The 11539-nt window shown below is 48.3% G+C and overlaps 5 protein-coding genes across 5 annotated transcripts; 4 read left to right on the top strand and 1 right to left on the bottom strand.

Moving 5' to 3' along the window:
- Positions 1 to 807: 807 nt before the first annotated feature.
- Positions 808 to 1907, top strand: BKA55DRAFT_687959 (regulator of chromosome condensation 1/beta-lactamase-inhibitor protein II; the record flags this gene model as incomplete). Its single annotated transcript, XM_046199144.1, has 3 exons — positions 808 to 1000; positions 1050 to 1401; positions 1451 to 1907. 3 exons carry the CDS (start codon positions 808 to 810, stop codon positions 1905 to 1907), a joined length of 1002 nt encoding a protein of 333 aa, XP_046052373.1.
- Positions 1908 to 1998: 91 nt separating this feature from the next.
- On the bottom strand, positions 1999 to 3078 carry BKA55DRAFT_506296 (nucleophile aminohydrolase; the record flags this gene model as incomplete). Its single annotated transcript, XM_046187256.1, has 5 exons — positions 1999 to 2117; positions 2167 to 2766; positions 2817 to 2867; positions 2958 to 2977; positions 3035 to 3078. 5 exons carry the CDS (start codon positions 3076 to 3078, stop codon positions 1999 to 2001), a joined length of 834 nt encoding a protein of 277 aa, XP_046052372.1.
- A 773-nt stretch (positions 3079 to 3851) lies between these two features.
- On the top strand, positions 3852 to 4976 carry BKA55DRAFT_506159 (uncharacterized protein; the record flags this gene model as incomplete). Its single annotated transcript, XM_046187241.1, has 2 exons — positions 3852 to 4836; positions 4948 to 4976. 2 exons carry the CDS (start codon positions 3852 to 3854, stop codon positions 4974 to 4976), a joined length of 1014 nt encoding a protein of 337 aa, XP_046052371.1.
- A 492-nt stretch (positions 4977 to 5468) lies between these two features.
- On the top strand, positions 5469 to 7218 carry BKA55DRAFT_562967 (galactosyl transferase GMA12/MNN10 family-domain-containing protein). Its single transcript, XM_046192349.1, has 3 exons — positions 5469 to 6195; positions 6248 to 6675; positions 6727 to 7218. Exons 1-3 carry the CDS (start codon positions 5898 to 5900, stop codon positions 6961 to 6963), a joined length of 963 nt encoding a protein of 320 aa, XP_046052370.1. The 5' UTR covers positions 5469 to 5897; the 3' UTR covers positions 6964 to 7218.
- A 1028-nt stretch (positions 7219 to 8246) lies between these two features.
- On the top strand, positions 8247 to 10110 carry BKA55DRAFT_592365 (pyridoxal phosphate-dependent transferase; the record flags this gene model as incomplete). Its single annotated transcript, XM_046195382.1, has 3 exons — positions 8247 to 8365; positions 8460 to 9065; positions 9120 to 10110. The coding sequence occupies 3 exons, from the start codon at positions 8247 to 8249 to the stop codon at positions 10108 to 10110; spliced, it is 1716 nt and encodes a 571-aa protein (XP_046052369.1).
- Between the last annotated feature and the right edge of the window lie 1429 nt (positions 10111 to 11539).

The following is an 11539-nucleotide window of genomic DNA, read 5'->3' as shown; positions in this document are numbered from 1 at the left end:
GTATTCTGGTGCGCCTTGGTGAAGCTATCTTCACGCAGGAGAGTGATCGGTGGAAAGCTAAAGAACGAAAGAAGGTTTTCGGGTACTGCTTTGTTCTTAGCAGCATAGAAAGGGGAAAAACAAAAAGAAGAAAAAAAAAGTCTATCAGAAATCTAGAGGTATAAAAAGAGAGATAGTGGGAGGCCCACCGAGTGTTGTTGGTGTAGGAAGCACTGATTCACAAGCACTCGAGAGTGCGGAGGGACTGCAGATTAGCAATTGTGCATCTGGCACTGCCGAGCTGAATAAGGAGACAATATCCTCCCCGTCACTTCGAAATTACCACTAGAAACCCGAATATAACGATGAATTATATTCTTCTACATCATTAAACACTCCTCCTTATATTTTTATTGCCGCTTCCCTGATAGAATTGCTGTCGATGATGTGTTCTAGCACTGGAGTGCTCCGTAGTCTGCCAATGCAGGGGTAAAATTAGCACCGTACATTCTCACTACCTCGCTGAACAGGCACCAAGAACACAATGTAAGTACAAGAAAGCCAAGGAAAAGAGGTAATTCTCTGCTGCTCAACATCTCCTCTGAGTTAATGACAATCAGTATTGTTTTCCCCATGTTTTTCCAAGCATTTTGGTATAAGTTGACCTCCCAGTGATCAAGTGATGATATTTGTCTTGAGCGGCCACTGAGTTTCATCGTAACTTCAGCCCTCAACCTACCACTGTCAAATTGGATACGACGTTCCACACACCATCTACATCTCAGCTTGCTTTGTAATTCCTCGCATACACTGACATCCCAGATCGTCATGGATCTCCCAGTACGAACCCCTTCCTCAGACCAAAGCATGGAGCTATACGCAACCGGCTTCAATGCCTGGAGTCAGCTCACATTCGGCCTTTCGCCAGCGGACGAAGAGCCTGACGATGTATTCACTTTCACGAAAATATTGGCGGCTAGCTCTCTTGGTCGGATTGCTTCTGAAATGAGCTATACTGCAGGTAGGTCTTCGTTGTTTCTGTCACCTGGATTAATCCTGACACTCTGAAGTTCAACAAAATACTTCTTGGGCCATTGCCGGATCATCTCCTGACCAAGTTCTTCACCGTGAAGACAACCAAGGGTTTCTATTCGACTCTCCAAGTGCTATTTCAGGGGATGGGAAGGTCTTGGCTGTTCAGGATTCGGACTGTTCACCCTCAAATCAAGTCATTGTTCAGTATCCGTCCTTGGCGGCATGGAAAGCCAACAAGAGTACCGACTCATGGCCTTGCAAGGCTTCTGTCCGCCAGATAGCAGCCTACGATACTGGTTTCATCATTCTTCTCGAGGATGAAACCGTCTCAAGCTGTGGTGATCCACGATTTCGAGACTGCCTCGGCCGTGATGTTGACGAGTCCTGGTTAGTATTCATGAACACTGCAGAAAGACCATACTGATGGTGTTGTTAGCCCTGCCAACGAACCCGGAATCATACAAGATCTGAGTGATCTCGGCGAACCCATTAAGAAGATTGCTGCAGCGGGATATACAGCTGCAGCTTTGACAGAGAGTGGCGGATTGTATCTCTGGGGTATGGCAACCCCTGGCTCACAAAGCCGACACAACTTATTTCAAGATATCAGCGAGTTGCCAAATTACTTCCAAGTCGATGGAGACAAAGACGTGCAGGATATTGGAATTGGAGAATCACATGCCATTGCTCTCACATCAGATGGCTGCATCTACCTGATAGGGAATAACACCAATGGTCAAATTGGTCTTGGCAAAGATGCTCAAGATCTAGTTCCATCATGGTCAAAGATAGATTTTACGCCCCCTGAGGGTTTGGAAATTGTTGCCGTCCAGGCTGGTCCCAGGTCATCATTTATAGTCACAAAAAAGGTAAAACAATCTCAAAGCTCATAATGAGCTGCTCTTCTATCAGAACCAGCTCTATTGAGCTCAATGACCCTCTATTGTACAATGCTTCTCGTTGTGATCATTTGCATAAGGGCAATCATAGACTCGTCAGGTAATCCTCAATCTCTTGAGGGGTCAGCTTTCTGAAACGGGGTCCGACGGCCCCATCAACACCCTCAAGACCAAGAAGATGGTCTGCAGGAGCACCGACAATACCTGCAATATGTTAGCATGACTCCCACTCTCGACTCTTTCGAAAACTTACCAATTTCGATGCTGTCACCGTTCATCTCACCCTCGATGTTGTCCTTCAGGGTCAACAGCGCAATGTGGATAGCGTCCTCAAGCTCGAGCTCCTCCGAGTATCGCTTTTCCAAGAATGTCTTGGCCTTTGTCGCACTCTTGCCAATGGCTGTAGCCTTCCACGGGTAGTAACTGCCAGAGGGATCGACTTGGTACAGCATAGGGCCGCCCTTGTGAATACCACCAGTCTTTCGGTTAACCTTCTTCTCCTCGCTCTCCTCAGTGGTCTTGTTCTCCTCCTCAGGCTCGATGCCCTCATCCCAACCAGCAACCAACAGACTCACACCATAAGGTCGAACACCAGCGGATTGCGTGGCCTCCTGCATCACTCGGGCGACATCCTGCACCAATATTCTGGTAGGGGGGTACTCGTTATAGATGCGCTTGTAGCCGGTATGTGAAACCTTGCGTGCTCGGTCCACCAATACTCGATAATCAGGGCCCATGCCGGAGTACACCATGCCGATGTTGGGGGTAATGTCGCTGATCTTGGAGAGGGAGCTCTGGTCGGCCAGAGGGGATGACGACTTTTTCTCGGTGGCAAGGACGATGCCGTTGGTGGCTTGTGCGGGTTAGTAACAGCTTCTTCAAGATGCTGGAGGTAGCGCGAACCTTTGATGCCAAGAGCAGTGATTCCCTGGTTTACAGCATTGAGGGCATACTCTATTTCGTCAAGTTAGTTTCAAAGCTTGATTTGGTCACGAAACCTCGATATGCAAACCATATCGAAGCTATGCGGCGGCAATTACATACCAATCTGCACCAGTTTTCCGCTATAACTCTGTCAGTGATGATGCTCGCATATCAACAGTGTCGTCACCGAAACATACCTGGGGGAGAAGGTTGTGAGAGAGAAAGAGTATCGGTCCGCCATCGCTCAAGGTCCTGCTTTGATGGAAGTGGTATGGAAGAAGTGAGTGTTGAATTACGGGCGGTTATCAATTCGTGAGGTTGACGAGAAGATATCAAGCAAGGCTGCAGCTGGAGCTTTGGTGTTTGGCCAAAGCAGCTGTAGCCTCTAGGCAGGCCCAGCTGCGCGTCGAGCTCAACCGCTGGGAGCTCTGAATGCGGGGCAACAGATTATCCGAGCGCCGGTTAACAGAGTCTACGTATCAGCTCATAGACTTCATATGGTGTCATTCAGAAAGTTACTTAATAAACTTCAATTAGTGAAATATTTATATGGAGGAACTTTTTGAACTTCTACTCAAACTCCTATAACTCTTCCATCAATTCCCCGCCATTAGTCCTGCAACCAAAATTGGATCCTCACTCGACATTCCCGGGATCATACTTTTCCCGGACCGCGCCAAGTTCCTGAGACTCCACACACAAAGCAGCTTTCTTCGTGCGAGCTTGGTATCGGCTATTTCGGCTTCCTTCCTCCATCTTCTCTCGCAAGAAAAAGAGGCTGAGCTGGCCTCTCCATACCTAAGGTGACCTATCTCCTGGTTACAATCTTGGCGGGCGGCCAGGTGTTTCCCCCGCTCTCCTACTGCTCTCACTTGACATTTGAGCTTCGCAAAAACATGTAGGTTGCGCATGAAACGCCTCCACGGCCCACGACTTTACCACATTTCTACTGTGATTCTATCACCTGCTGTTACCCTTACTTCTCTTTACTTCCACAGGTTCACGTAATTCATCATGGAGACGCGCCCTACTTGGGATTGGTCCTCGGTTGGGGATACTTCTGCTCGACAGCCTGGACCAGAGCCACGTGCAGCGACACCAGAGCCTACAACACGATGGGCATCTCCTCCAAAGCCTGATACTACCTCTAACCAGGAGTCTCGAAGCGCGCCGAGACATAGGCGCTACGGCTCGCGCACGTGTCGTATCTGTCTCGACACTGAAGAGCCTAGGTTCCCTGAACAGTCAACAACGTTTGGCATTCCTACAGGTTCATCTCGACCTACATACGTCTCCGACGACCCAGAACTGGGAAGGTTGCTATCACCGTGCAAGTGTAAGGGTTCGCAGAAATATGTACATGAAGGATGTCTCAATGCCTGGAGACTCGCAAACCCCATGGAAGCAAGGAACTACTGGCAGTGCCCGACTTGCAAGTTTACGTATCGCATTTCTCGACTACACTGGGGCTCTGTCTTGAACAGCAAGTGGGCGCAGGTTGCTTTGACCGTCTGGTTCTGTATACTGAGCATTTTTGTCCTCGGATTTATCGCAGATCCCCTCTTTGATCTTTGGTCCGACCCAATTGGAACAATTGGCGAAACTGTCACAAGCGTGGTAACAGATATCGAAGCCTTGAGACAACCTCCACCACAAGAACCGACCTCTTGGTTCGAACACTTCGTCAAGGGCTTCTTCTCCCTGGGAATTGTCGGACTCTTCAAGACAATGCTTACCGTGACTCCATTCCATTGGTGGCAGCTCCGAAGCAGCGGCGTGGCAGGCGGTGGTGGTAGGAGAGGAGGCACTGGTCGAAACCGTGTCGAGAACATCAACCTCATCTTTGTACTCATTGGTGCATTTACGTTTCTTGTGGGCATCTGGAAATTTGTTCAGAAGCTGAGTGCTCGCGTGCTCAAGAATGTGAGCGACAGGGTTGTTGACGTCGGTGAAGACGACGACGAAGATGAAGATATCGGCGATGGACCGAATCAAGGAAGTAAGAAAGATCAATGAAGCTATGAGGCTTTTGCTCTGAAGAGGTTTTTTGTTCCTGTGGACCCAAATGCTTTACATCGTGTATGTATTTGCACACTCTTAAGTTGCCTAGATCTTGCTCCTCCCTGTCAAGTCAACTAGTCTGTGTGCAAAGATTTACGCTCTGCTGCGCCTTGGGTGAGAACCGTTTTGGCTCTTCGCTCGCTGGTCAGCATGAGATTATCAGCCTTCATTCACGCATCGTGATGCTTTCGGGCGTTCGTAACGGTGTGAGGCATCTGCTGGGTACACTACCCTCGTACAGAAGCAGTGAGCAGATTGTCGAATGTTGTTTGATACATGCCTGTATTATTATAATTCATGAATAAACGAGACCTCTCCGCCGTAGTCTTTATAACCAATTATTACCTCTTCATTGCCATGCTAAATGTTGCTTTTTGTTAGTGTCGTTCTTTTGTGTCACTTGCTCATGGAGTGCATACATGCTTTCTAATATCCCTGGATAACAGTCAGCAACTGCTGCTAAAAGAATGATCTGATTAGATAAATGAAAGCCTAAATATAGGCCATATCTTGATACGAATTCATCGTATTATCGAAGCATGTTATCACGTCTAAGTCGGATTTTCATCCCTCTGACACCGAGATGACGTTGGAATTTGGTGTTCTGAATTGACCCCTGTCATTGAAATACGGGTAGGGTAGCCCAGCATGTGGGCCAGGGCCTCATGAATTCGGCCGCTCCAAAAAGCCATCTATCATCAATCAAGTGCGCCGACCATGGCTTCCTGATTAGCTCCTCCATTTGCTGCGGACCAGATTGTTCGCCCTCACTCGCTTCTTGAATCCTTGCTGCGATCACGGTTACTCTTTTGAATCCGGTATAAACGACTGCCCGCTCTCGCAGTTACACGAGAACCTGATCTCCCTTCGCGAAACGGACGATCTACGAACGCTTACGGTGTCGCTCTGTCCGGTTTTAAGTCAATGAGACCAGAATAGCCTCGCTCGTGACTTATATAATACTCTATTCGAGGCCGTTCGACCGAGCAATCGCCCAAGATGCAGTTCGCATATCCCCCTCGCAAGAACTCCAACCCACTACCTTTCAAGCAACGTTCGTCGCAAATACCGCCAATTCTGCGCCGAATTCGTAAAAGAACAGCGCTCTTACTTCTGCTCGGAGCTATTGGATTTATATTCTTCCTCTTTGGACTAAAAGGCGAAACACCGTACCGCGAGCATGTTCCGTCGGGCAATCCCCCAGTTGTCATTGTGACGGTCTTGGACAATACGCAGTACAGCGACACCTATTTAGAATCGATCCGACACAACCGAGAGCAATATGCGTCAAGGCACGGTAAGCCAGTTGTGTAGATGGCTTGTTTATGGCTGAGGCTGACATGCTGTAGGATATGAAGCCATGACTGTACAAGGGACTGACTATGACACTGGCAAATCCCCGCGATCATGGGCCAAGATCATCGCGATGCGCCATGCGCTGTCGAAATACCCCGATGCCACATATGTCTGGTTCCTCGACCAGAACGCTTACATTATGGAGCTCGACAAGAAGTTAGAGGAGCAAGTGGTGAATCCGGCGAAACTAGAAAGCCTAATGATTAAGGACTGGTCTATAGTGCCGCCGGACAGCATCATTAAGACATTTTCCCACCTGAAGGGTGAAGATGCGGGCCTTGTTATCAGCCAGGACGAAGCAGGGCTGGTAACTAACAGTTACATCCTCAAGAACGGCGAATGGGCCAAGTTCTTTGTTGAGACATGGATGGACCCTCTGTACCAGAGCTACAACTTCCAAAAAGCCGAGCGACATGCGCTTGTAAGTTTTGCACTGAGTTATCTGCCGAGGACATGACCTAACCTTGTAAAGGAACATATTGTCCAATGGCACCCTACCATTCTCTCCAAGCTTGCACTCATCCCCCAGCGCACGTTTGCCTCATACGGCCGCAACAAGGAAGGCAATGCATACCGGGACGGCGATTTCGTCACGCTGATGGTCGACTGTACGGTCACAGGCCAGACATCCTGTGACAAGCAATCGCATTTCTACCTGCAACAGTTGAAGAACAAATTTGGCGATGCCAGCGTGAAGAAGCTACAATGAGCATGATGGACACGACATTTGAGCGAGGTCATTGGGCGTTTTGTGATAGACTTGCAGGGGTTTGATAGGATTGGAGATGGAAAAGCCAGTAGGTTTTTTTCTTGGCGTTAGTTGGTGACTATTGGTGAATTTAGCTTATATGAATCTGGACATGTTCTATCTGCATGGATATCAATACGTTGAGCTTTATGTCTTGAAAGCATATTCTTGGTCTTGCTATTTTGTTATAAAACTCAAATTTATATCTTTTCGAAGTCAAACTACGATCTGAAGAAACTGTGATAAGACAGGTCATGAATATTACTATGTATAACGCAAGCACTAAACTTATGCTGCTTCACAAGGTCAGAATTGGAGCCTTGGAGTAATCGATGAAATCTCATCTCGTCTAATTCGAATGGTATGACGACAAGCTGGATTAGAGAGTTTATGTTCTGATTCTAGAACGTGCCGCAGTTGAATCACCGTAAAGAAGCTGGGACCTCTTCTGTAGGTTCTACAAGGGTAAGTTCCCATCAGCCTCACTCCAGTTCATGGTTCAACCAGTTTAGAAGATATGCTTCATGAGGGGAATTATACCGAGTGCGAGTGCGAGTGTAAGTCTGCTTCATGAATTAGTCACTTGACTTGATAATAACCATAGGATCCCGGTATTGTCCACCGGCAGTTGAAGCTCTTTCATCAGTTATCTGAGCTAGACGTGAATATCCATGCAGTATCGAGTATTGGTTCCCGAATAGATTTGGTATCTCGAGTATCAAAGCTCTTGATGAAACCCTCGCCTCCACGATTCTGACCAAGTATTCCGTTCTTCCGACCGAATGCGAAATCTCCAAAGTCAAGAATTCGTATCTCGCAGCGGGGTTATAGCCGAAAAAAGGTAGTTGATCACAAACAATTGACTATCTCAACAAGACAATCGCTTCGAACTGCAACCGCTCATGTACAATTACGGCGTGGACAGGGATTCTTCGGCCCACGATCCGTTTCAGTGGAGAGGAGGACGCGTTGGAAGTGTTCAAGAGCTATAAATTTAGGGGCTAGACACTAACGGCAAGGGTTCCCGCGGAGCCCGGGTCCCCGCCAAGCATGTGACGGGTGCTGAGATGGCGCTAAAAAATATCCAAGTACTGGCTACGCCCCGCGATATTGGTTTGGAGATAAACGACGTCAAGCTCCTTCTTCGAGCTCGTGTTTATAACACGGCCAATTCTTCTCCAAATTTTCCCCGGATTCTTTCGTCATTCTTTATCGTTCATCATCTCTTGCTTTTGATTCTAATCATGACTTCTCCTGCTCATATTGGGACTCTCTCCCGTCTTCCCCTGAACTTGCGCGGTGGTATTGAAAGTGTTGCTCGTGGAAGACATAACGTTTCTTGGCCGTTGTTGAACCTCGATCTGTAAGTCACGATACTACTTCTATACAACCCCACAAGCCCACCACAACTCATCAATTGATGTACCTAATACTAATCATGCCTACTTACTCTATAGATTACGCAATTTTCTCTTGTTCCTCTTCGTCTGGCGATGGGGTCGTCGCGCATTCTGGCAGCTCCGAGGTCGCGGAATCATCGGCTCCGTTGTCGAGCTCTACACCAACATTCGTCGTATTCTCTACGGTTACTTCCTCCGAGCTCCAGGCGTACGAAATAAGGTTCAGCAGCAGGTCCAGGAATCTCTAGTCAAGCTATCCGACAAGCTAGTTCCCAAAGACCAGATTCGCTACCTCTCCTTACCAAAAGATGGCCTCCCTATCGATACCGTTCGCGCCGAGCTTGAGAACCTTGCCAACATGGATCATACCCGCTGGGAGGATGGATATGTCTCTGGTGCTGTGTATCACGGAGAGGATGAGCTGATGCAGCTCCAGACTGAAGCCTTTGGCAAGTTCACCGTTGCCAATCCTATCCATCCTGATGTCTTCCCTGGCGTGCGCAAGATGGAGGCCGAGGTTGTGAGCATGGTCCTGAGCATCTTCCATGCTCCTCCTGGTGCTGCAGGTGCGTCTACTAGCGGAGGAACTGATAGTATTCTTTCTGCTTGCTTGGCTGCTCGCCAACGAGCTTACAATGAGCGTGGAATTACAGAGCCTGAGATGTAAGTCAAGCTGCAAGTTTGCCATTGACCAATGAGACTGACCAGCTGCGATAGGATTCTTCCCGAGACTGCTCACACTGCCTTCCACAAGGCTGCTCAGTACTTCAAGTTCAAGGTTCACCTCGTCTCTTGCCCTGCTCCTGATTACCAGGTCGATGTTAAGGCTGTTTCGCGTCTGATCAACCCCAACACTGTTATGCTTGTCGGCTCTGCGCCCAACTTCCCTCACGGTATTATGGACGACATTGTTGCTCTGTCCAAGCTTGCTCAGCGAAAGAAGCTCTGGCTCCACGTCGACTGCTGTCTCGGTTCCTTCTTGGTCCCCTTCCTCGAGCGTGCCGGTTTCGAGTCTCAGCTCTTCGATTTCCGACTCAAGGGTGTTACCAGTATCAGCTGTGATACTCACAAGTATGGTTTTGCTCCCAAGGGTAACTCGACTGTCCTGTACCGCACCGCCGAGCTTCGAAAGTACCAGTACTTTGTCTCTCCCGATTGGTCTGGTGGCGTCTACGCTTCTCCCGGTATGGCTGGCTCTCGACCTGGTGCTCTCATTGCTGGTTGCTGGGCCAGTTTGATGACCATGGGTGAGGCCGGATACATCGACGCTTGCACCAAGATCGTTGGAACTGCCAAGAAGATCACCGAGGCCATTCAGTCCTCACCACTGAGCGGTGAGCTTGAGATTATTGGCAGACCTCTTGTTTCGGTCGTTGCCTTTACATCGCGCAACTTGAACATCTACGATATTGCCGACGCTATGGGTGCTAAGGGATGGCACCTCAACTCTCTTCAGAACCCTCCTGCTATCCACGTTGCCGTTACCCTGCCCATCTCAAAGGTCTGGGAGAACCTCATCACTGACCTCGAGGCTGTTGTCGAAGAGGAGCGTGAGAAGGAGCGCGTTCGTCTTGTCGAAGGCAAGGGTGCCCATGGTAAGGCCATGGGTGATTCCTCAGCACTGTACGGTGTCGCTGGCTCACTGCCCAACAAGAGTGTTGTTGTTGATCTGGCGAGTGGATTCTTGGATATCTTGTACAAGGCGTAAATGTTTGGGGAGTGGGAATGGAAACTGTGCAATGGCTATGGGTGAGAGCATATCTTAGTGTGGGCGTAGGCGTTGGCGTCTGATAGGACGTCGTCTAGCATATTTGTTGTTTTTGCTGTTCTGGGGTTTCGCTCATACTGTTTTGGCGCTTTGAAGGAACCGTTGTTACTCCTGTATGTCCTTTCTAGGCTCAAATCAACCCATTTCAAAGTATTTTGAGGGCTACCACTCATGTTGCTAGGCTGCTGACGAACCCTGATGTCATTCGAATAAGTCTCAGCCTGTTGGGAAAGGCTTGGATGAATATGCCAATATGTTCCTGACTAGACCTGTTCCTAGCTTGCGTAACGTGTTTTTGGGTTGTGATCGTAAGATGATAGTTTCTTAGACCGCAACTTTTGCATTTTTACTTCATTTGAGACATACATGAGTTGACCAATATCTACAGCCTGATCCTGGTCATCGTGGGTCTTTCGGCCCATTGTACAAATACAGCCCAACATCTGTCTATCATGATGATACTCGAATTACAAACCTCCAGTTGGCCAAAACATCTGCCGAGTCAGAGCCTCACTCACCGTTACCCGTCACATCATATGCAGCATAATGTCATCCTCCACAGTCACGAATCTTGCTTTTCCCTTTGAGACCAATCGCCCATTCGCCTCCCGCTCTGATCCTAAACTCATTCGGCTAAAAGGAACACCATCCAATAAACTGACCCTCATGGCAATTGGTTTCGCTGGGGGCGAATAATTCCCCTCGTGGACATTGCGGCCCAATGATGAGGGGCAGCGTGGTTAAAGGAAGGGAAGGGTCCTTTGGTGTGGTGGCTTGGGTGAGTGAAGTCAATCAGCTTTGGGTAAAAAAGCAAGGTTTTGGGCGGGAGGAGGGAGTAGCCGAGACTGTGTGAGTTGTGATATTGTATCATGTTCAGAAAAAACTTGGAGTTTTGATATTATATGTTTGTGACTTATAAGTTACAAGTGGGTTTTGGTTTGTATGATCTTTTCGTATTTTTATACTATAAATACTTAGAATTGCCTCTTGTTATAGCGTGGAGTGTATTAGTTGCCGTAAAAACAGAAGCATGTATGTCATATTGGAAGCCTGACGCCAACATGCAGGGATCTAGGGACCTGCACCTCTCCACCCAACCCAACATGATACAGCAATAAGACGTGAGTTATCTGTAGCATTCACCTTCAGCTCGCCCGGCCGCGCAACGCGATCTTCCTACTGCGTTTCCTATCCTGTCTTCCCACAGGTGAGACCCTTACTCTCTGGGGGGAGGGCCTCAGTCAGGGCTGCTGCGTAACCATTCCCACAGAAGCCTTCAAAGAACGATGATCCTTGTCTTGTTCTTTCTTGTGTCATTCTGTTTCTGTGATAGTCTAATTAACTAAACTAACGTTGTTATCCGTCTTGC

The sequence above is a fragment of the Fusarium redolens genome (genome assembly GCF_020744475.1).
Source record: "Fusarium redolens strain MPI-CAGE-AT-0023 chromosome Unknown BKA55scaffold_5, whole genome shotgun sequence".
Taxonomy (NCBI): domain Eukaryota; kingdom Fungi; phylum Ascomycota; class Sordariomycetes; order Hypocreales; family Nectriaceae; genus Fusarium; species Fusarium redolens.
Note: the sequence above shows the minus strand (reverse complement) of the source record. Positions and strands in the feature narration are given on the sequence as shown.